The sequence below is a fragment of the Diorhabda carinulata genome, chromosome X (genome assembly GCF_026250575.1).
Source record: "Diorhabda carinulata isolate Delta chromosome X, icDioCari1.1, whole genome shotgun sequence".
Lineage (NCBI taxonomy): Eukaryota > Metazoa > Arthropoda > Insecta > Coleoptera > Chrysomelidae > Diorhabda > Diorhabda carinulata.
In genome coordinates, this window is record NC_079472.1 from 65,331,796 (window position 1) to 65,355,566 (window position 23,771).

Below are 23,771 nucleotides of genomic sequence, written 5' to 3' on the forward strand. Positions count from 1 at the left end.
GCTAGGTCCCTAGTACAGGATATGGAAGTGCGAAGCGCGACACGTTCTTAGTTAGGCGCCTCTAAAAAATCAGGGTTCCTGTATAAGATCTACGGTTATGTAAAGTTTACTGAACAGCAGTTGAAGCGTTTCCGTACTGTAGATTAAAAAATTTTATTTGACATTCTAGCAAAAAAGTGATACTGGAAGATGCCCGCTCTTGATGTCACATTCTGGAGAAGCCTGAGCGCATATTAGTCCTCCTCGGTGGAGGTAATATCTAGGTTAATCGTCTTCGGCTCCCGCCCTTTGGCAGAGGCTACTTGGCTAGCAGTAGCATTCTCTGAAGATCTGAAGGTTTCTCCGCTGGTGAGGACGGCCTTGGAGCTAACCTCGTCTTTCCGCCTCATTAGAAACTTGGAGACCCAGCACCAGTAGTGTAACTTTGTGTCTCTCCATTGAGAGTAGAGGGAGCCAAGGTTTTGATTTCCTCGGACATTAAGTGTGTCCTGGTCGGATTAGTGTATTCTTTCTTTCAATTTTTCTCTTCCAGGGTGATAAGTTTGGGAGCTCCCTGAGCCGCCACTCCAAACTATCTCTGTTTTCCGCCATAATAAGGATGTGATTCCTGACCAACAGAAGAGGGAGGAGTTTGGGTGACCTGGTTCGATGAAATCGAGCATCTGCTCTTCCGTGAGGCCAACTCGCTGAGCGTCGAACCAACGGTTCTTGGCGTCTAGGCAGATTTTACTTGAACCTCCAGGTTGGAAGGAGTTTTGGAGGTAAATGCAACTTTAGGACCCGTGGCCTTTAAACTTTGAGACATCTTGGCAATCCTTGGTTTTCTTCTCCGCACCACCGTTGCGGCGTTTTAGCGGGCCTTGTCAAAATCACAGTTTTAAGCTTCGACATTGATAGGAACCTATGCCTTGGAGGTAATGGGTGCTGTGATTCCTGTTTGGTCAGTGCCTTCGGGGGAAAGAGAACGATTTGTTGCGATCCCTGTTCTTGCAGTGGAATAATCTAAGAAATAAAGGTTAACCGAACAGAGCCCCGCTGAGTCCCCTCACCAACGTTAAGGTCCAACGGTTCCTTGAAAGAATAAGTTACATGATAAAAGTAGAATAACAGAACTAAATGATCACTGAATTGAAAGAAATTCAATGTAACTGATCAACTTTTATCTATTATTGAATATATTTCTCGATACCGTGTTCTATGATATATAATTGTCTATGTTTCATAAATGTATCTTATAAATAAAGAGGTTATGTTTTATGATTCATTGTTTATGTATTATTTTTAATTCTAAAAGTGAAAATTCGTCTCATATTAAGATTAAATTATGGAACCAACCATGTACTTAGGAGCAATGAGCAATCACGTACATTGTGAAAATTATCAATTTAAAATCGATGAAAAACTTCTGATGTTCAAAAGAAACGAAGTTCTTGATAATATTACCTGGTTGGATGTTAAAAACGCGTCAGGTAAGTGACTATTATTAACGAATAAATATAGTTATACGAGGATTGCTTCTAGTGTAATAATTATTTTCAATTTTGACGAAAAATTAGTAGAATTCTATCATGATATTAAAATGTACATCATTATATTGAAATTAATCTCAATAAAAAGCTAATTATTATTTTTGGTATCATTTCAATTAAAAATAATGTTAAAACTGAGAAATTATTTTCGTTGCAGGGACTATAACGCCTGATACATTCAGCAACGTTCCAAATTTAAAGATTCTCAACTTTAAAAATTGTAATTTGGATTTTTTGCAGAGATCCTTTGAATTTTTAGAAAAATTAACATCAGTAACAATAGAAAACAGTAATATCATAATAAAGAAAGAAATTTTTGAAGGCAATGAAACAATTTCTAGTTTACAGTTTATCGAAATGAAATTTTCTGGGGATGAATGTTTCACACATCTGAAAAAATTGAACTATTTACTAATTGACGATTGTGTTTTCGAAAATAGTAAAGGGGGTATTTTTAACGGCCTAGAAAATTTAGAATATTTTATATTAAAAAATAGTAAATTAACAGGGTTATCAGATATTTTTAAAGATATGCAAAAAACAACATTATTATCAATTTTGAACAATAAAATAGGGGAATTTGATTATAGGAGCATACCAAAATTAACAAAATTGCGCAATCTTAGTATTTTTAATAACGAAATATCCACAGATATTGATTACAAACTTTTCGAGGGCACTCTACTTGAAAACATCATGTTCGATACTAATGTATTTTTGAAATATATAGATTTTCGTGCTTTTCCCGCATTAAAATGCGTAGAAATAGGGACATTAACTGATATAATTACTGAAGAAGAACAAGAACTCATTGATAAACTAAAATCTATGAACATACAATATCAATACACATTTTGTGGGAAAGTTGTTGTTGATATGTCTAAAGTTCAAATTTGTGGTTAAAACACTATATATTCACAATGCTACATTGCCAAACCGTCAATAAAATATGAGATTATAGGAAATATTAGCACCACATAATTACACATTTTTTAAATAAATTAATCGAGTTTTTTTTCAAATTATATTAAAAATTTAAGAAAAATATATTTCTTATCAACTACTCCTTTTTATTTATTCAGCATTAGCTTTAATAACACATCATAGTCTGTGTTTCCTTTTTAATTCTAAATTTTTGTACTTTAATAAATGTATCAACAGTATTTTGTATTATTTTTTTTTGCATAAAAAATTGTTATTGTCCTAATTTGAACATAACCTAATTGATATTTTAACAAATAATTACTGTTTTGGTTACATTTTTAATAAATTATTTTTCAAACTATGTTTAATTGATAATTTCCAAAACCTTTCCAACAAGAATGTAAGGCTAAGTGTTTTTAGGAAAAACACCTATAAAAATCATGCCGAAAAAATGTACCTAAAAGGAGTGTGTTCCCAAAAATGAAACAGATACTTTTGCATTTATAAAACTTTATATAAAGGTAACTGTAAAATCATTGAAGTAGTATACACAAAGAAATGTAGATGATGCTAAAGTTCAATTTTGTATCGTAATAATTTTTTGCAAAATTTCGCTTTTTTATAAATGTTGTGCAGGTTACATTTCACAGTTTATCAATATTATTTTTAAAATGAATATTTACGAAAGCATCTCACTGCCGTCTGTTGAACAATAGCGGCCATTACTATAAATAGTTCTTATAGTTTATGAAGGTAATTATAAAATTATTGTAGTAGTATATACAATGTCATGTAGATGGCAATACGCGTTACATTTTATATAATTACTTCTTAATTTGAATTTTTAGGTTGCCTTTTACAGTTTTTTCAAAATAAATACGGCGAAAACACGCGATATTATCTCTTCTATATATATTTATATATATATATATATATATATATATATATATATATATATATAAATATATAATATATATATATATATCACTCGTAACTTATCGCCATCTATTGAACAATAGTAATTGCTTATAAAGGTAACTGTAATATCATTACAGAAGTATGCACATATTGATGTAGATGGTAGTGCATACTATTTTATTATTAAATTCTAAATGAACAATCTGATAATAATGAGCCTTTAAATTCCTTCATACGAGGAACGTTCGTAAACTATAACCATATATATATATATATATTATAAATAATGATATTATATTAATATTAAGTACGAATTTTTCTAATTATAACGATCAAAATTGAAGGCGATGAAATTGATAAACTTTTATTAATACAACACAGGCACAAATTGCTCCTTAAAATGACTAATGATGCTTTCAGCGTCTTGTAATTGCTGAGTTAGCTTACTAACTTCCTTCCTCTTATTCTCGTAAGCTTCTGAAATATGTTGCAAAGCTATTTCTGTATCTATCGATACTCTTTTCGCTCTATTCGCGTCGTTCATTTCTTCTATCATGTTTTTCTTTATTCGAATCTTCTCTTTCTCCAAATCGGAAATGGTTTGTTTCAGTTTATCTTTTTCATCTTCGAGCAAGTAACATTGTTTGGCGACATTCTTCGATTCTTCGACCGCTTCATTCAACTGCTTCTTATATTGCTCTAGATCTTCCAATAATTGCTCATTTTCGAACTTCAATTTTGTATTTTCGACTTCTACGTTCGTTAAAAGTTGTTTCACATCAGTGATTTTTTCTCGTAGTATATACTTTTCGTCGTCTTCTCGTAACTTTCTCAACGCTTCTTTGGATTCTTCGTTGGATCGTTCTTCTTCTTCTAGTTTTTTTGTAAGGCTGTTTATTATAGATTCGGCGTGATTTGCCTGAGGTTTCATATCGAATTTATCATTTAATTTAATTTTTTCTATTAATCTGTCCAATTCGTTTATCGTATCGTAGAGTTCGCATTTCGATTTATCGTCAATGTCCTTACTGTATAAATGTTTGGTTTTTGTCAACGTCGTAATATGTAATAATTTTTTTTTCAATATGTCGTTGAGAAATAGTAAATTATTTTTTTCTTTTTCGAAACAGTTCAATAAATCTTGATTTAATTTTGACGAACTAATTTCTTGTAATTGCTTGGTTAACTTAGCGACATTTTTTTGTAGTTTTTGATTTTCTTTATAAAGAAATGACTGATTTTGTAGTAACTGACTATTAATTTGATCCGAATATTTCGATGTTATAATAAAATCTTGATTCTTTTGATCACACATGGCCAATACACTAAAATTTGAATTATAATATTTTCTATTAGTTATTACGTCAATGTCATTTCATGTCATGATCTAATAACGTATATCACCAAAGAAATACACTATTGGATTAAGGTGCAGTCGCAAGAGAAGAATACATGTTTTGGATAGACCTAACGTAAAAGAAGCAGCACTACTATTCTTCGAAACTCCATGCTATAACTATTAGAATTCACATTATACCATCAAAATTTGAGAATATAGAAATATATTTCAGTTAAATTAATAGTGTTCAAAATACTGTTTTAGAAAATATTCTGATTAGCTTTTTCCACTATTACTCTGTCTATTACGAAACCAATATGCTTTTTATGTGATTACACCTTTAGAATCCATCATTATCAAAATGTCAAATACGTCAAATGTCAATATGGGTAATGTTTACTAGATGTTTACCGTGTAAAATATTTTGATTAATAATTAGTCTTCAAATTGAAATAATTATTAATAATATTATTAGATAGTGTTAAGTTATCTTAATAAAGCTTCAAGATGATGAATCCACAGTCGACTTACGCTATCCAAAGTACTGCCGGAGCTGTGCCTGTTAGAAATGAAAAAGGTGAAATTTCTATGCAGAAAGTTAAAGTACATCGTTACATATCCGGAAAACGGCCAGATTACGCCCAAGATGCACATTCTGATAGTGATTCTGGCGAAGAGGATTTTTTGGAAAAAAGGAATATCATAATTGCACCTCCTTCTCCAGAACCTACCAAAGACGATGAAGAATTGAATGATCCCCGTTTAAGAAGATTAAAAATTTTAGAAGCCGAAACTGAAGTTAGACCAGAAAGGAGACGACATATTCTTCAACCAGAAGTATTAGAATCATCTGAAGAAGAAGATGAAGTGGAAGAAGTACACTTACCAGGTAAATAATAATTAATAGTTTAAATTTTTTATTTGTAAATTATTGTTTTTTAGAACACAAGCACACACTAGAAGCTGGTCCGGATGAAGATGAATCCGAAAATGAACTTAGTGATAGTGAAATTGAGAAAAGGAGAGAATTAATGAGGAAAAAAATGTTGAATAAACAAGATGAGGAATTTATGTTGAAAGAAGACGAGATTAAGGACGATTCTTCTGATGAATCTTCCGAGTATGAAGAATATTCTGAATCTGAAGAAGAAACAGGTATTTAGAAGTTTATATTATTATTATTTGTTTTATTTTTTATAAATATGTTGTGAAAAAAAACTTTGTTCTATGATTTGAACTTTCTCTCAATTGGGTTTTTTCTAATATCAATTTGAACTGTGTTATCATATTTTCTATAAAGTAATAGACCTCAAATAAATAAGTTTTATTTGGACAAGAGGATTTGTCAGATGATTTTGGATGTTGGGTTTTAACCATAGAAAATTATTTCAGACGTAAATCCAGTTTAAAATGTTTTCATATGTATAAAAACCGGGTATCCAATTTTAATTTTGTTCTTCTTAATTTTGCATCATCCTGTATATAAAAAAGCGTTAATAGGATGTTATTGAACATTTCTACGTGTTTGAAATATAACATTCTGAATTTTTCCCATATTTTCTTTCTCTTTTCGAATTAATATTTTTTAATAAAACGTTTTAATATTATTGGAAAAGAAAATCGTAGAAAAACAATTTTTTTTCATTATTTCACGGGATTTTCGCAAATTCCATTTTGAAGTCACAAAATTCAGGGTTTGCTATGGAAATTGGTTTCAAAATTTTTAGGTATACAAAAAAAGTATTTAAGCCTATAATTTTGTTATTCCTATTTTTTGCATCACCTTGTATATGAAAAATCGATAACAGAATTCAAGTGGATATTTCTACTCCTTTATTATACTAAAACCCGAAGTATTCTCCAATTTTTGTCGTATTAATTTTTCTTAAAACATTGAAAAAGAACTTTAACAAAAACTCGTGAGAAAAATCTTAGAAAAACAATTTTTTTTGTAATTCAATGTAATTTTTGTAAATTTAATTTCATAGTGTCAAATTACAGCAAAATATTAATATTTAAATATGACAACGTTGTTTTAGCTTCAGATTTTTTTTAATAAATTTTCTTAGGTCCCCGATTGAAACCGGTGTTTGTAAGGAAGAAAGAAAGGATAACTATAATAGAAAAAGAAAAAGAATTACAAAAACAGAAAAAATTAGAAGAAGAAGCACAAAAGAACGCCGAAGAACGTCGAAGACAAACATTACGAATGGTGGAAGATTCCATACGTAAAGAACTAACAAAAGACAAACCCCACGAGCCGCATATCGACGACGTTTGTACCGACGACGAAAACGACGAAGTGGAATATGAAGCATGGAAGTTGCGCGAATTGAAAAGGATCAAGCGAGACCGAGAAGAAAGAGAAGCGTTGGAAAAAGAAAAATTGGAAATAGAAAAATTAAGAACAATGACAGAAGAGGAGAGGAGGATCCACTTGAGGTTGATACCGAAAGCGGTGACGAATAAAGCAGTGAAGGGAAAATACAAATTTTTGCAGAAATATTATCACAGGGGGGCGTTTTATTTGGACAAAGAGGACGAGGTGTATAAGAGGGATTTCGCGCAAGCCACGCTGGAAGACCACTTCGATAAAACGATTCTACCGAAAGTTATGCAAGTTAAGAATTTCGGAAGGTCTGGTAGGACTAAATACACTCATTTGGTGGATCAGGATACGACTAAGTTTGATTCGCCGTGGTCGGTGGAGAATTCGCAAAATATCAAATTTCATTCGCAGCAAGCAGGGGGAGTTAAACCGGTATTTGAAAAACCGTCGCTCAAGAAGAGAAAAACGCAATAGGGTGTCCATTTGCACCTATATATGCAAATGTATATAGATATATTATTGTGGTTAAGTAATATAATTTTAAATGAAAGACTGACGTGGAATATTTTTTCAACAAAAAACACTACATTTTATTTTAAATTGTAATTCCCTTAAATTTTCCAGTAAAAATAGAGTTATGTTACTAGAGACGGATCTGGAAAGCTTTTAACAAAAACATCCCTTATTTCATCCGATTTTCAGATAAATTTAACGAAAAATAGAATTCTGACACTAAAAACGGTTCTGGAATTCGTAAAGAACAGAAAAAAATTAGTTTTGTCACAAACTACGGACCTGATATATTTTTTTAACAAAAACACCTTGTCTTCTATTTTGAATTTGAATTCCATCAAAATGTCCAGTAAAAAAGAGTTTTGTCACTAAAGCCGGATCTGGAATTCTCTCTGTAGTTCGTCCAGATTTCCTCCATATTCAGATAAATTTGACAAAAAATTGATTCACCGTGTATTTTATATCCAATTTTCATTAATTTCCTAATGAACAGAAAAAAATCAGTTTTGTCCTCAAAGACTGATCTGGAATATTTTTTTAATAATAACCCTACATTTTATTTTAAATTTAATTTCCTTAAATTTTCCAGTAAGAAAAGACTAGTCACTAGAGACGCATCTGGAATGCTCTTTTTAACAAAAACACCCCGTATATCATTCTCCATTTTCAGTTAAATTTAACGAAAAATAGAATTTAGACACTAAAAGCGATTCTGAAATGCTTTTTGTTTGATGGATCATTCTCAAGCATGCGCAATATAGATAAAATGTCTCGAACGAGAGAGAAAATTAATATTATCTGTCCATTTAAGAGTTTTGAATTGGAGTTAGGCAACACAATATACATTCATACAATAGGGTAATCTACTTAAAAGGGGTGATTACTCCAGAGTTATATGTATAGAAAATGACATTCATACTAAGGCGGAATTGAAATAATTATATGAATGTAATTTTAAAGTTTGAAAATGAAAAAAAATATATAGCGGTGACTGGAGTGCATCTCATAGATTAAGAATAAAAGTTTATGCGTTTGTATGAAATGTATTGGAAAAATCATAAATTATAATAGTCGCTATGGTATTTAATAAAATAAGTCCCCTTGACTAAACATATATGAAATGGATTAATTCTTATCTAATTGTAAATCTTTAATTATATATACTTGCATTCAATTTCATTAAGACACGATTAGTGTTTCCATGCTAACGTACTACTTTTAGAGAACAAATTTTGGTAAGTAAATTCGTCTTATAATAGTTAAAACTAAATAGAGAAAACACATCTTATAATTTGCGCGATATACAACAAATAAAAACAATGCCAATGCCAGATTTCTGTTATTTTCTTCTTTGATAGGTCTCTAAAACTGAAATTTATGACCATATCGATCTTCATTTGTTAATATGAAAGAGATATTTGTTAAAGGGAATTATGTATAGTGAAATTTGAAGAATGAATTTTGAAGGTCAAAAACTTTTTACCACAAGTATACATTGATCGAATAGAGCTAACTTAGTACTAAATAACTTGGTAGTTTTTTTTCTTTCTATAACGATATATGTTATTAATTTCAATGTAGTTTTTATGTCTGGAAATAGAGAAAAGTCACGCGTCGTAAAGTCTGGCCAATGAGGTGGATTATCTAGTAATTGAAGGGATCGAAAAAATGAATAGGTTGCGAAAGCCTTCTCAAACTATCTAACCTCACTTTTTTCACATTAATTTCACTTTTTATACGAGATGGGATAGAAAAATAATAGTCTTCAACTATTGAATATATTTTAAGTAAACTTTTTGGTGTTTTTTTATGACGTCTAAACGTAATTTGAGAAATCAGATCTACAAAAACATTGTTGCCAATGCAAAAATGAAAATTATGCAAACTTAATATAAATTAATTCCGACAATAGCACGCGTCTAATGACATAATTGACACTCAATATTGGGAGATGACGAGAAAACAAACTATGATAAAAATAATCGATATATTCAATTCAATAACTGCTAATATTACGATAAATTAACAATTGTGCATGCATTTATAGTTCATTTATTTTTCAATCCATATACAAGGGTGGTTTAATAAATATAGTTGATTCAAACCTGCGATAATTCGAACTTCCTTACAAAATCTCTTTATATCAATATATTTTTATGCAATTTGGTAAATCGTACGAAAAAATCATTGCTATACAACAAAACGACGCGTTAATTCAAACTCATAGGCGTCCAACACTCGACAGAGTTGCAGAGAGAAAGAGCCGGAAATATTGAAGTACATTTTGCGACAAGTTCAAACTTGTATCAACGTACACAAGCCTTTGTTTTTGTTACGATTTGTTTGACTATTTGACACAAACTTCTCACGAATGGGTTTGTTTAGTTATCATTCAGTTACACTGTTACTCTTAGTTATATTTTTCATAGTTATGGGCCCTAGAAAGGATAAATTTTTGACGATTGCTGAAAAGAAGAAGTTAATCGAAAAAGTAGAGGAAGATGAGAAGAAAATTGATGTTGCAAAAGAATTTAAGATTCCTCTGAGTACTGTCTCTCAACCATAATAAAGCACAAGGAGAAAATTAATGCTGCAGAAACCGCTGGAGTTCCAAAAAGAACTGCTAAAGGTGAATTTCCTCGTCTGGATGAAAACCTGGTCATTTTGCTAAGACAGTGTAGAAGACAAAAAGTGTCTATTAGCGGAAACTTGTTGAAGGAAAAAGCAAAAGAGTTCGCGTCTACTCTAAGCATCAAAAACATCGCGGCAAGTGAAGGGAGGCTTACAAATTTCAAAAAGAGAAATTTAGTTGTGTTTAAAAAAGTTTGTGGGTGAATTGAAGACCACGATTGAAAACTATGATGCCCGAGACATTTTTAATACTGATGAAACCGGCCTAATGTTTATTGGACAAGACGCTTACTTTTAAAGATGAAAAATAAAAAAGCAATAAAACCGCGATGTTTCACAGGAATGGAATCGTTTTCTACTGATTATGGTGTTAACAAAAAGCTTGGATGAAGACAGAACTTTTTAGCAATTGGCTTTTAACAGTTAATGGGGACATGAAACGAAACCACAAAAGCGGAAAATTTTACTAATTTTAGACAATTGCACTGTCCACAACAGTCCTCCAAATACAACTTCCAAATTGTAACCACTGGACCAAGGGATCAAACTTTTATCGCAAAGGAATCTTTCGACAAGCTGCTAACTGCAAATATCACGGTTCTGACAGCTATTTTACTGATTGACAAGGCATGGAGAGCTGTAACACCCCTAACGATTCTCAACTGCTTCAAAAAATCCGGTTTCTCCAAAGAAGATCTTCCAATACTTGTGGATGATGAAGAACCAGCAATAGAACCATTAGTTGACATCAGCGGTGTGAGTTTTTGTGACTTTGTTCAAATGGATAAAGATGCTGCTGTTTCAGATTCTGCGACAGATACGAATGAAAAAAGTAACGATGAAGATGAGGACGATACAGCAGAACCTTTGGAAGAGGTGTCAGTTAAGGAAGCAAGATCCTCATTTCAGGCACTTTTTTCTTTCGAAAGATTAATTAATTCACATTACGAATACTTGTATGTACACGAATGTACGTCTAAGCTTTTGACATTGTTATAGAATAGCAGTTAATAAATAATAATTGATCAACACTTAATAATTCGAAGTTTTATTTTGAGAGTCCATCGAGTTTCGAATTAACGAGAGTCGACTGTACTTGAAAAGGAAAAACCGGGGACCCACGTATTCTCCAACTTCTTCAACCCGTCTGAGGAATTGGTCCATAAATAGGCGATTGACTTATTCAAATTTGTAAAATAAATCGTATTTTGCGTCGATTCATAACCTGGATCTTCCATTACACTCCTGGATCGAAAAGAACAATCGATACAACGGATTGCAGAGAACGAACCTGCTTTGAAAGAGATGAATACCGTTTCAGCGTCCGAAAAAGTGATTGGATAGTCTTGATCGGCTATCTTCAAAAAGGTAACAAAATAAATTGCAGCAAAGCGGCCGGATTTGAACCAACAACACTTCGGTTATTGCACGTTGATCCATAATATTCACAAGATCTGACCCCCAATGATTTTTTCCTATTTCCTAACCTCAAAGTTCCACTTATAGGGGAGATATTTTCTTCAGTCGATGAGAAAATGGGAATTGTTATTTGTTACTACAGACAACCCTCGTAATTGTATATAATTCGAACAAGAGTCGTATTTTCTGATTACATCTCGTATACTCAGTTTTATCGTAGTTTCTAGACTCGGCAACGCCGTATACAATTTGCATCGGAAAATTTTCCAGCCCTTGCGTATCCCGTTTAGTTTAGTGGCGTCTGTCTGCTGCCGAGATCGAAAACGTTCGGCGTCGAGGCGTCGGAGGTTGCTAACCGCAACCCCGAGGGCTCATTGATGAGCCCTAGTTGGGGATATGGGGCAGGCCGAAAGCAGAGACGATGAAGACGATCCAGAAAAATACGGTGGTGAATCTAGGAGGGAATCTGATAATTTAGTAAGTAGATTTGTTTTTTTATTGTTTGATATATGCTTTTTTTTTAATATCACAAGCGTTTTTAGAATTTACCTTCCGATATTTAGGTTAAGAACGAGAAAAATATTGTAGAAATACGTTTTTTTAATCAGTTTAAGATATTCGATTTATAATAAGAGCTAAATATTATTAGAACTCGAAGAATTTTTTTCATTAATAATCGCTGCAGATATTTGCTATTTATAGATTATTTTTAATATTGATTTTCTTGGTGTGCCGTTTTCCCTTTTATAAATGATGATATTTTAGTAATGAATCTTTTTTTTTTATTCTTATATATCTTTTATTATCTTAATCTTAATGCATCCGAGTATTCAGGAGTTAAGTCTATGCGTAAACTGCTTTCTCCAGAGCTGTTTTCCTTCTATTTTGTTTTAATCCTTGTTTTTCTTTCTTATCTTTATTTCTACTTTTAACTTCCTCTTCGTATTCATTGCTTGCTACTGTATTCATATATCTTATCGTATTAACCCTTCTTCTCCCATTCGGATTCACCAAAACATCTTATAGGCGAGGGACAACTACCCCCAAAAATATATAATAGTTACCAGATTCGTACTAATGGCTAATAATGATCGATCCATATGTTTTCGAGGTCGCTAAATCCGAATATTAAGTTTGTTTTTAACTAAATTTGTCAAAATCGAATTTTTTGGAAAGTTCTCGAAGTACAACTCGCGCCCGGTCAGCGAAAAATCAATATTAAAATTCAATAGTACGTTCCAAATGTCCAAAGAATTTTCCGGCCGAGTGGGAAATTTTGGAAACTTTTCATTGTTTATGCTTTTAATTATCCATCATTACATATACAATCTGGAAGTATATAGTTTGAGGAAGTTTTTCAGACAATTTCATCCCTTAATATTTATTAGAAAAAAAAGATTTTTCAAGTTTCGTGTAGGATGCTGCGCGCGTTTTTCGAGACGTCTAGTTAGATAGAGAAAGACAAAAATAATAAGCTCACTCGCGAATCGCGGGATAATTGAAGTTTTTTTTATGTATTTGAACTTGCCCAATAAAAATAACATTTTTTTCATGGTAAAAACTTCGGTATTTAATTGTGCGTTATAGATTACAACTATCCGATGACCTTGTCCTCCTAACCTAACCTCACCTTTTTCCTATTTTCAAATAAAGTCATTTCAACTTTTCCGACGTGGATCAGATCTTGCGTTGATACTTAGCACTCTCCTCCCTCACCCTGACCACCCAGTATCCACGAAGGTCCAGATTTATGCTTATTTTTCCAAAATTTCCCACTCGACCGGAAAATGCTTTGGACATTACTACTTTACAAAATAGTTGAAGAAAATGCTATCAAATTTTCATAATAAACACCGTTTCTTACGTTCTTAATTTATTAATATTTTATACGCTACACTTAACTAACTCATAATAATTCACTCTTATCACTATCACTTAACTAACTAATAATTTATTCAAATTCTTTGATTACTTGTTCACTACGACTATTTTTTATAAACTGAACTTAACTGCGCTACATAAACTTATTTATATACCGCAAATAGAATTCTACAAAGTTCTAGAACATACAGAAACATATCAAATAAATGAATGGACCTTCCTAGAAATTATTCAAAAGAAACAATGTAAATAAATCGCTTGCTATGAAATCGAATACAAAAAAAACATCAAACGGATTCGTCGGTTTATAAAAGGTAAGTCGTAGGCGATTTTAAATTCAAATTTTCTCTCTCGTTTGAGAGAAGATGAAAAATTGTAGCCATCATTATCATAATCTACAATCTTACAAGGTGTTCTAGAATGCTGTACCATTTCAAAGTTACATTTTTTTAAATGAAATATCCTTTATTTTATTGTGTATTTGAAATCAGCTTGACCCCCGATTACAATAATATACGGTTGAGATTGATGTGTTCTACGGGGTACTTTAAAAGTTGTGACCAATTTTCCATAAAAATCGTAACAAGTTAAATACCCTGTACAATGTAAGAAAAATTCAAGAATGGTGATCTGTTGCGGCCAAAACATTCGAATAGTAATAAAAATTCTGTAAATCACTTATTTCGTTATTAATCATTGAATCTGATACAGGGTGAATCAAAATACTAATACTACATTACTTTCTCGGTTTTTTCGAATAAATCCCCTGTATTTTATGTAAGTATCGAAAAGTACTACCAAGATACTTTTTTTATAGTGCGTTTCCTATATCTAAAATCATTAGTTCTTGAGATATTTGGATTTTTCTATGCAAAAAAATGTATCTATATTTAATCATTTATAAATTAATTGTGAGTTGGCTACCAAAGGACTTTATTTTTTCAAAATATCATTTCTGTATGTTGATTTTTTATTTCTATGTAGATGTGTCCATGTTTCTGATAAAAAAAATCAATATAGATATGGTTATTTTTTTATATATAATGCAATTTTTATTTATTTTGGTATTTTCTTTTTTTCTAGAAACTGTATAAATCATGTCATGTCAAAGTATTTATAACTTTTGACATATCTACTATATTTTTGATTCTTCTAGATTTATCTTTGTCTTGTCTTTCGATTGTTCATATTCATTATCTTTAGGCTGCCACTTAACCATAGTTTTCTCGTCATTTGTTATTAATACGAGGGTAGTTCGATAAGTATTTAGCCTCACCAAACCCTACGATCAATTTCTTTATCGATAAGACAATTTTGAATTGAGAATTTTTATAAACATCCACTATAACTTTTTAAAAATATACTCTGTACATTAACCCATTACAATGAATAATAAAATAGAGGCGAATTAATTATAAATGGAAATGCATTCACTTTTTAGTCATCTACCCACCATCGCACATAATATGTCAATATAGGCTACACACAATACATCAATGTTTTTCTCCTCTGTCCCTCACGACTCTTTTAAAATAACTAAAAACTATTAGAACATATTTCCATATGTAAATTGTAATTTTTTAATTACGTATTGTCAATAGAATATTTTGAAAATCTAATAAACTATGTAATCTATTTTGTATAAGATTGCTAATAGTGCTGCCATCTTATTTGAAAATGATGAACTATATTTACGAATCCCTTCAATTTGATTATTTTAACTCATAATATATACACAAATCACTAGATGGAAAGTAAGTTATTTGTTTTGTTTCATATAATAAGAAATAAAAGATTGGTTACAAAATTTGTTTCATAAAATGTCAAAGCACAAATTTTAATTTAGCATTGTTTGTAGCAACTAGCCATCATGTGGACTATTCCAAATATTTATGATGATATTATAATAAATTAATTGCCTTTATGAGCTCATCCAAAGTACTAAATTTATTAGAAGGCATTCAAAAATGAAACAAATTAATATTATAAAAAAAAATACAAATAATGATTAACTTTCGTGCCATTCGCTAAATTGATTTATATTAATACCGACAGAGTCATCTACGGATTTAAACAAAAAGTAATGTAACCTTGAAACATTCGCGAGAACAGTTTTATAACAAAGTAGAAGGTTTGACAATATAATGATGAAATAAAATGAGATGTTACTTATTATAATTTTTTTATATTCAGCTCTAACTAATTTTAGATAATTCATTCTATTCAGTCGGCATTCTAAGCTAATAAAAATTTTAACATCAAAGTATTAGACTTGTTCGTTGAAATTATAGTTTCAATATGCGTTTATGTTTCATAATAATTTTATATTTAATAAAACTGATTTCATTGTTAGAATCCATCAGAATAAATATCAAAGTGTTTGATAAGAACACACAATCAAATTATATGTATCACGTTTATCCAAGTACTTATTAATCAAGATGAATGAGTGCAGTGGCGCCGGTTGGTTATTTAAGAAAACAATACAATAAAACACTCGATTTTGTTAATGCCTGAATTATACTGATATATAAGGAGTGAAACAAAAAATATGACGAAACAATTTTTATAGCAATAAAGGAACTAGATGGAAACCTTTGTGTTAAGTACTGCTAGCATTGCTAGCCAGGGCAGTACTTTGAAGAAAATTGATTCAAATTTTTATAAAATCACTTGAATAAAAATAAATCATTAAAAGTATTGCAAAATAAAAAATAATTAAATATTATTTGATTTTCGAGAAAAGTTTTTATTGGAAAAAATATTGACAAGAAAACCGTGAAACGCTTTTTCCTTCTAATATAAATGTTTTTAACTTGCGATTGTCGTAAATAATAAAAAAATAGAAGAAGCAGATTCGCTGCTAACTGATATTTCCTCTATGGTGAATTTAGATACACTTGGCTGTCAGCTGTCCCTATATTTAGGAGTTCTATTAAGATTTCTAACCTATATTGCGATTTTGACATTTTATTTTGAATTAGTTCCTTATTTTCTCTACGGCTTAGAATAATAATAAAAACATAAATTTAGCGTTTTCAAAATCGCAGAATCGCTTTATCTTTATAAAAATATGTGACACTTAATAGAAAAATATCTTTGTCTCAAGTTATCGTCAATTTGGATAATCTAATCTAAGCTAAAGTAAATCTAACCTAACCTAAGCTAAAGTGAACCTAACCTAATCGAAGCTAAAATAAACTTAACCTAAATTCACGTAAGCCTAACCTAACCGAAGGTGAAGTAATCCTAACTTAAGCTAACCTTAGATACTTTTATTTTTTTTTTGTTAGAGGGGAGATCCTCGTGGACACCCGACGGCTTTCCTGGCATTTATTGGGTGGCTTCGGACTTTCACCGACTTTAACCCCTCTGAGCTCATAAGCACTTTGTGCAGGATGCATGATAATCTAATCTAGCCTAATCTAATCAGATAACGGATCCGTTCGTTGGTCTGCTGAGCAATATCAGTTCCCAATTCGAATTTAGGGTGGTCCTCACTCCCAAACATTTCTACAATTTTGAAAATGCTAAACTAACATAATTGTATTATGAATCTAAGCCGGACAGATACAGTATTATAGCTTTTTATTATTACAGATTTCAATTTTTAGTATATTTTATAAAGAGATGAAAATGCATTTTAGAAGCAGCTATTTAGCACTGGAATTAAAAAAAAGGAAGCAATATTATATTAATAAATTTAAGATTACTACAAGTACGGTCCTGTTCTAATTTCAATTCATAACTATTATGAAGATATGTTAATAAGTCAATTTAAATAAAATAGTTGAAATTAATTTTATATATATATATATATATATATATATATATATATATATATATATATATATATATATATTTATGCGCGGTATTAATTTTGTATGTTAATACCTTATTTGTGCAGCGCCTATGTATAATGGCAATAAAGTCCACGATGATTTTTGATCGACTTGTCGGAGCACACACTCGTTCCCGATGTGACGTCACATATCTAATGAATTTATATTTACAACTTCAAGGCGAGTAGCGACCGAACACAGTAACAACGATTTAATTTTCCATCGTTTTCAACAGTATCGCGGATATTATGATGGGTGGACTTGTTCGCGATTCGTTATTTTTTTGTGTCCTTAGTAACCCTTCTTAAGGGACCATCTTGTAGTGGGTGACGTCACCGCGTGCGGTGTTACGAAAGCTTTTGTGTGTTTTGAAAATAGTTTTTTGGATTTTTGAAAAATGAGTTCGTCAGCGGAAAGTAAAGTTACCAATAGGAAGATAAACAGGGTAAGGCTATTAATCACGTGGTTTTTTTCTTTGTAAATACAGATATCATTAAATTAATGAATCATATGTATTTTGTATAAAAATAGTGGATAAAAATAACATTTTAGAAGGTCAACTTCAATTGTTTTTTATTTAAAATATATGTATGTAAAACAAAATTGAATCAAAATGTAGTATAAAATATCGAAAATTATTCAATTTTGAATAACACAGTAGCGTATTTAGCACACCTTTGCACTTTCAATATTCTAGCTGATACAACTTTTTTTACACATATATTACAAACGATCAAGTGATAATAACACTAAAGTCTTTCCTAAATCTTCTATTCTGTTCAAAATTTAGGTAAGTATCCTAAACAAAAATTTCATTCGGATTATTTTTCTTATTGTCTTTGTTACATTTTTCAGTATATAATAAAAATTAGGTAAACACTTTTTGGCAACAGTCAAGTATTTTTATTTTGGTATTTCTGTTTTAAGTACATAGTTCACTTAGTAACAAAAGCATGTGGTATTTAGAATATTTGAAACTCTCGACATACACAATTAATTATATTTAGAGATTTTGTAATTATTTATTATAAATATACTTCTAGTCGTTCAATTTAAATGCTCTTATTTTGGAAAAGAATCTCGTTTTTTCGTTTTTACATACAAAGACATCTTAAATATTGTGCAAATTCATCGTCAAATTCTAAGAATAAAGCATGTTAGATCTTTAATGAGATGATAAACAAAAACAAAATAATAAAATTCATTCTCATACAATTCTTATAAACTAAAAATAAATAAAGGAAACCATATTGTTTCCGAAATTAGCTGATATAGTATAATATTTTTAGACGTGGCAACACCGATATATTCAGTTATTTATAACTTTATAATAAAATAAACAAAACAATTCTTTAGAAGAAATACCTGGTAGTAGTAAATCCGTATTTATTCAAGTCGTACACTAAGATTCGATTAATTTTTAAAAACTACTTCATTATCATAATTATTTCAAGAATAATTTAGAAACGTTTATCTACTTTTTCTAGTAACCACGGCTTCTCGTTTTAGTCGGTTATACAGCCAATATTTCTCTATTTATTCAACAAAAGATGAAATACTTCGATACTTGAGTATAATTTATTAATTATTTCTTGGAAAATATATGGGCTTGAGTCTAATTTATTTTGTTGAAGTGGATTAGTATCAACTTTTATGTCAAATCCTTCTATGAAAGTAACTCTCGAATATATGTACCAAATCACATGTTGAAACGTCAGTATTGTCAATGTCAAGGATGTTTCAATTTGTTTTTCTTATAGTCTATGAAATAAGAAATTAATAAGTTAGTTCACTAATTTATTATACATTGTAATTTCAATATTTGTGCTTGTTAACTGGAATTTTAATATAAAAAAGGTAATAAAAGTTGTGTAAATTATTCGTTTATTTTGTATGAAGCTTTCCGTTAAAACTGACTTTAAAATTTATGGTTATTATAAATTGTAAACTTCTTTAGTACACATATCTTTACAGTTTTTACTCAATATCGTGTAAATTCCATATTTAAAAAAATATTTACTGCAATATTATAGATGCTAATTAATATACTTACTTTTATTTAACAAAGTCATAAGATCTTCAACAATTTATTTTAAAATAAAGTATAAAAAGTGAAATTATCTTATTATAAAAAGTTTGATCTATAAGAAATTTGATGTGTATATAAGTAAGATACTTGATAATATTAAAATTACATGTACACACTTGACAACAAAAAATTGTTTCAAAAGCCCTATTTTTGGATTCCTGTTTATTAGTTGTTTTTTTAGTAATATATGTCGATGCAGATGTCTTTTTGATCCATTCTTTGTGTAGAAACTTCATTTTAATCGTTTTAATTCGACTTTTTTTATATGTAATTTGAATTTTTATAAAATTATACATATTTTAAGGTTTAATTTCAATTTTTATCGGGAAGTTACAAACAAAATATTCTGTTTCAACATTTCAGTCATATATCTGTATATAAATCTCTTATGATATGATCAATTGATCCACTGTATATCAGAAAGTGTATATCCTTTGAACTTTGAAATTCCCATTAATAATAACACTGCCTTTGGTAGTGATACGCCCGTTTTAGTCCATTATAAGTATCATATCAGTTAAGTTTGCAGGTTAGAAGTCATAATTCTCGTTTCAGTCATAATAATTCTTAGGTTAGGAATCATTCAGATTGTAATTTCAGCTAAAATAGCTTTTAGGTTGGGAGTTATTTTGACTCTCAACTCAATCAAAATAGGTTTTTTGTTAGAATTTATCACGATCTCGAAGTGTTGAAATGATTTCCAGGTGAAGAGTCATTTAGAATCTCGTCCCAGTTAAAATAGTTTTTAGGTTAGTAATCATTTAGATTCTCGTTACAATTTTTAGGTTAGGACTTACAAACAGTTATCTAGTGCGTACCTGTAAACCTTTTTTTGTAAATATTATTGAAATAAGCATTATTTCACAAAAATGATTTTATTTTATTGAAATTTCGGACTCAAAATACGTTATTCTAATATTCCTTATATTTCTATGCAACAAACAAACCAGCAAAATAGAATGTAAAAATATGACTTCATAAAACAAGTTGGTAGTACTGGTTTGTACTAAAAATAGTTTATATGAATGAAAATTTTCGTTGTGGTCAAATATAGTTACTAAAACTAATGAAATTAATGTTTTCTACTATGTTTTCGTATAAAATAAGTTGAAATCTATTACTAAACGTGTAAAAATTATTATCTACTTCAATCTAAATTAGTAAGACAACAAGCGAAGTGAGGTTAAGTAATAAAAATTGGTTTTATTTCTATTAATTATATAAAACAACTAATAAGTTATGAATAAGAAGAAAAAACAAATAAATAATGAAATTAGATCATATAATTTATTGTAAGATGTTAAAAACATTACAGTAACGTGAAAAGTACATTTGGCAGTAATTCATCATAATTTTAGTGTGAAAAAGACAGTTGATGACGTCAGCACTTTCTCAATCTATCTTTGTTTGTGTAGGCTGTCAAAATAGGCCCTTACTATTTTTTTATCTACATATTATACAAATGAATTACCAAAAATAATATATTTGTTAAATTAGATATTTATTACACATAAAATTTATTTACACCATAAACATGGCAATGCTGTAATTAATTCTATCGATAATGAATAGGTTATTTCGGGATGACGTCATAATCAGCCGCCATGTTGACTAGAGTAACAAACATTACATTAAAACTATTATTAGTAGTAGTGGGATTTTATTTTCGTTTTTTTTTATTGCTAAAAGATATTTATCTCAATAAAAAATGCACTCGAATTAATCAATTTTTCTATACACTAATGAAACAAAATGGCACACGTTTCAAGTCACGTTAGTCGGAATGACCCATACCACAGTTTCTCGAAGGCTAGAATGTTGCCAAATTTATTTCTACATCAGAGATGGTTGGAAATAAATATTTATGACCAAACTTACGTACGAAAATGTCCAGTATGATTTTATCAAATTACTTTTAGTAAAACGATATAATATTTCTGATATACAGCTGATTTATTGGTACATATACAACAATTTTGTACAAACCTTCGCACATAGGCGTCTATTTTGAATTACTACAGTGTTGCCAGTTCATATAGGTATATTTACGCTGAAGAAGGCTTAATATAAACTTTATTTATTGAATTTTATTGAATTGACATGAAATTCTTGACATGTCGTTAGGCCAAGTAACAGAAAATTTGTGGAAAATCGGTTATATGAAAATTTACATATTAAGATGGAAAGTAATAATAATTAAACAGGTTTAAAATTGACGATTCACTCGCTTTAAAAACTAATTTTCAATCAGAAAATACCTAAAATAAGACAATTTAGCAACAACAAGAAAAAAATTGATAAGAAAAAAAAAGTATAAGAAAATGGATAATAAACAATCATGGATCGTGAAATAGGTATCGGCATGAAGAAAGGAGTTTTCGTGAAGTACATATTTATACATTGAAAAGATCTGTCATTGTTGTGATAAAAAAATTATGGGATGGAGACCAACAAAAAGTAAACAGAAAGCACCGTCAATTTACGTGTCTTTGTTTCGCGGTTTAAACTATCAAATTAACCTTAACATGTCATTAAAACGCTTTTAAAATCACGTGATTGAATATGGCGTCTGTGGGCAAACTATTTCAAGGTTTGATTTGAGATTGTGGGCGTTATTCTCTATTTTTTGATGACTTATCAATATAACTCAAAAAATTACAGTTTTCCTATTTCTTAGCGGAAAACATGATATACCGATTCATGGATTTTTGTGACACGTTTCATGAAAGGAGAGCCTTTTATCCTAATTTTGGATCATGTATCTGTTTCATGGATGGGGTCTCGTTTACGCGACCAAAAGTTTTTAATTTACATGAAGTATACTAAATTAATAACCTGGACATTGAAAAGAATTACGTCATCATTCGAGTTGGTTTACTCTGTATTCCGGGACTTGTAGATTTCTACCGTACACCATAAAGAGACATTCTGAAGAAAATTAACATAAATTGTAATTATTTATTGAAAATACCTACACAATCAAACATTTCTAATTGAACTGTATACTGTCGAACATTGTGTTGCATAAGAAAAAATTTGAAATGTAGTAAAATTAAGTTGGTTTCCTCACAGCCGGCTGTGCAATGCCGTGGCTTCGTATGGGGACTCTCACCTCACCAAACCTCTTCCGTACGCAAGGAAGAGTCGGAATGAGGTTTACCCCCTTACATCAGCTCTCTCCTGCTCTCTCCTTTTGTTGGTCTATTCCATCTCCCTTTCACGTTTTCTGTCTTCGACTTTTCTCATCATTATCTTTACCAAATTGTTAAAAACGTTATTCCTAGCTTCACTGCTTTCCATCGTTTTCCCCGTTGTATTTTCCTCCTCTCTTCTTCCCATCTGGCACACTCATATATAGCGTGTTCCAGGTCATCCGGACTATTACAACTTCCATTAATTCGGGGTTTGTTCCGCTATTACTCTTCTGGTCCATTTGATTGTCCTTTCTAGTGCCATTTTCCTAATCGTCTTGCTTTCTACTTTCTATAGGAAATACCTTTCAACCACCATTAGATCTATTGGCGGCGTGTCTCTGCTATTACTTGCACTGCCTGGGCGGAACTCCATCTCTTCGCTATAATAAGCCTTGTTTTGTCTAAAAGCTGTAATTTGTAGGTAGCATGTGGTGGGGATGTGATTATCTCTGGCTAGCCTTATCACGTGTACGTTCCGAGTGTGTCCGTCTAGTACCAACAATACCGGAGCTTCAGCGGTTGGTTTCCACTCGATTGCTGCACCCATCCACTTGGGTGAACTGCATATACAGATCCAGGTGGCGCACCTCTCATAAACTGGCCATTTCTATTTTTTCTAGGAAAAATAATCATCGGCTACAATAAACGTTATTAATGATCAGCGCTCAGCTGATGTCAGCGATGCTATTTGTCTTTTTCCTTTTCTACCAATAACTTGTCCGACGACATTAAAGATTCGATGAGGTGGAAACTTATTTTCGTCGTATTCAGCTTCCAAAAAGTTGAAGAACTCTTGTACATTGATTTTATTGAATCCTAGCGTCCTAGCAAAAGACGTGCCGCCGGTTGGTCTTAGCGTCGACGAGAGATTTCTGTGACGATTTAAAAATCCGTCCAACCAAGAGCGTCCGGCTACACCATTTTTTAGAGGATGCTAAATACCGTTTCTTGGAGCTAAATTGTAAGCCATACTTTGAACGTCTTTTCTTGTAAGTCCGTAATACTTCCATGCTTCCATACTTCATAACACAGTTTTCCTCCCAAGTTTAGTTTTTACTAGTTGTTTTCATTTCGTGAAAATCTTTGTATTATCGATCTGGGACCTCGGAAATGTGTTTTGGCTGTCTTCTAGGCATCGCAATTGAAAAGAAAAACAATACTAA

At 30.7% G+C, this 23,771-nt stretch overlaps 4 protein-coding genes across 8 annotated transcripts in view; 3 read left to right on the forward strand and 1 right to left on the reverse strand.

Moving 5' to 3' along the window:
• The first annotated feature begins 1,220 nt into the window (after nucleotides 1–1,220).
• LOC130901049 (uncharacterized) lies at nucleotides 1,221–2,814 on the forward strand. The gene is made up of 2 exons (XM_057812125.1): nucleotides 1,221–1,469; nucleotides 1,687–2,814. The coding sequence occupies exons 1-2, from the start codon at nucleotides 1,325–1,327 to the stop codon at nucleotides 2,430–2,432; spliced, it is 891 nt and encodes a 296-aa protein (XP_057668108.1). The 5' UTR covers nucleotides 1,221–1,324; the 3' UTR covers nucleotides 2,433–2,814.
• Nucleotides 2,815–3,738: 924 nt separating this feature from the next.
• On the reverse strand, nucleotides 3,739–4,302 carry LOC130900579 (centrosomal protein of 290 kDa-like). Its single transcript, XM_057811278.1, has one exon. The coding sequence runs from the start codon at nucleotides 4,300–4,302 to the stop codon at nucleotides 3,739–3,741; it is 564 nt and encodes a 187-aa protein (XP_057667261.1).
• Nucleotides 4,303–5,068: 766 nt separating this feature from the next.
• Nucleotides 5,069–7,589, forward strand: LOC130900816 (microfibrillar-associated protein 1). The gene is made up of 3 exons (XM_057811707.1): nucleotides 5,069–5,599; nucleotides 5,653–5,865; nucleotides 6,780–7,589. The coding sequence occupies exons 1-3, from the start codon at nucleotides 5,218–5,220 to the stop codon at nucleotides 7,511–7,513; spliced, it is 1,329 nt and encodes a 442-aa protein (XP_057667690.1). The 5' UTR covers nucleotides 5,069–5,217; the 3' UTR covers nucleotides 7,514–7,589.
• A 1,154-nt stretch (nucleotides 7,590–8,743) lies between these two features.
• The window catches only part of LOC130901396 (monocarboxylate transporter 3-like), a 46,124-nt gene continuing 31,096 nt past the window's right edge, over nucleotides 8,744–23,771 (forward strand). Inside the window, exons 1-2 of one of the 5 annotated variants that reach the window (XM_057812782.1) lie at nucleotides 8,744–8,787; nucleotides 11,823–12,079. In XM_057812782.1, coding sequence (XP_057668765.1) covers nucleotides 11,999–12,079 — 81 coding nt within the window. In that variant the 5' untranslated portion in view covers nucleotides 8,744–8,787; nucleotides 11,823–11,998. Of the gene's footprint in view, nucleotides 8,788–11,814; nucleotides 12,080–17,365; nucleotides 17,771–17,962; nucleotides 18,116–19,067; nucleotides 19,183–23,771 lie in introns of those variants that run through there. The other 4 variants (XM_057812784.1, XM_057812786.1, XM_057812788.1 and 1 more) reach the window with 4 other exon arrangements.

What these genes read in the sequence shown, in the direction of transcription:
- LOC130900816 (XM_057811707.1), top strand. Translation starts at nt 5,218, where the DNA reads ATGATGAATCCACAGTCGACTTACGCTATCCAAAGTACTGCCGGAGCT. An exon ending in GGAAGAAGTACACTTACCAG is followed by an intron (nt 5,600 to 5,652) that starts GTAAATAATAAT and finishes ATTGTTTTTTAG; the next exon opens with AACACAAGCACACACTAGAA. An exon ending in TGAATCTGAAGAAGAAACAG is followed by an intron (nt 5,866 to 6,779) that starts GTATTTAGAAGT and finishes AAATTTTCTTAG; the next exon opens with GTCCCCGATTGAAACCGGTG.
- LOC130900579 (XM_057811278.1), bottom strand. Translation starts at nt 4,302, where the DNA reads ATGAAACCTCAGGCAAATCACGCCGAATCTATAATAAACAGCCTTACA.
- LOC130901049 (XM_057812125.1), top strand. Translation starts at nt 1,325, where the DNA reads ATGGAACCAACCATGTACTTAGGAGCAATGAGCAATCACGTACATTGT. An exon ending in GGATGTTAAAAACGCGTCAG is followed by an intron (nt 1,470 to 1,686) that starts GTAAGTGACTAT and finishes TTTTCGTTGCAG; the next exon opens with GGACTATAACGCCTGATACA.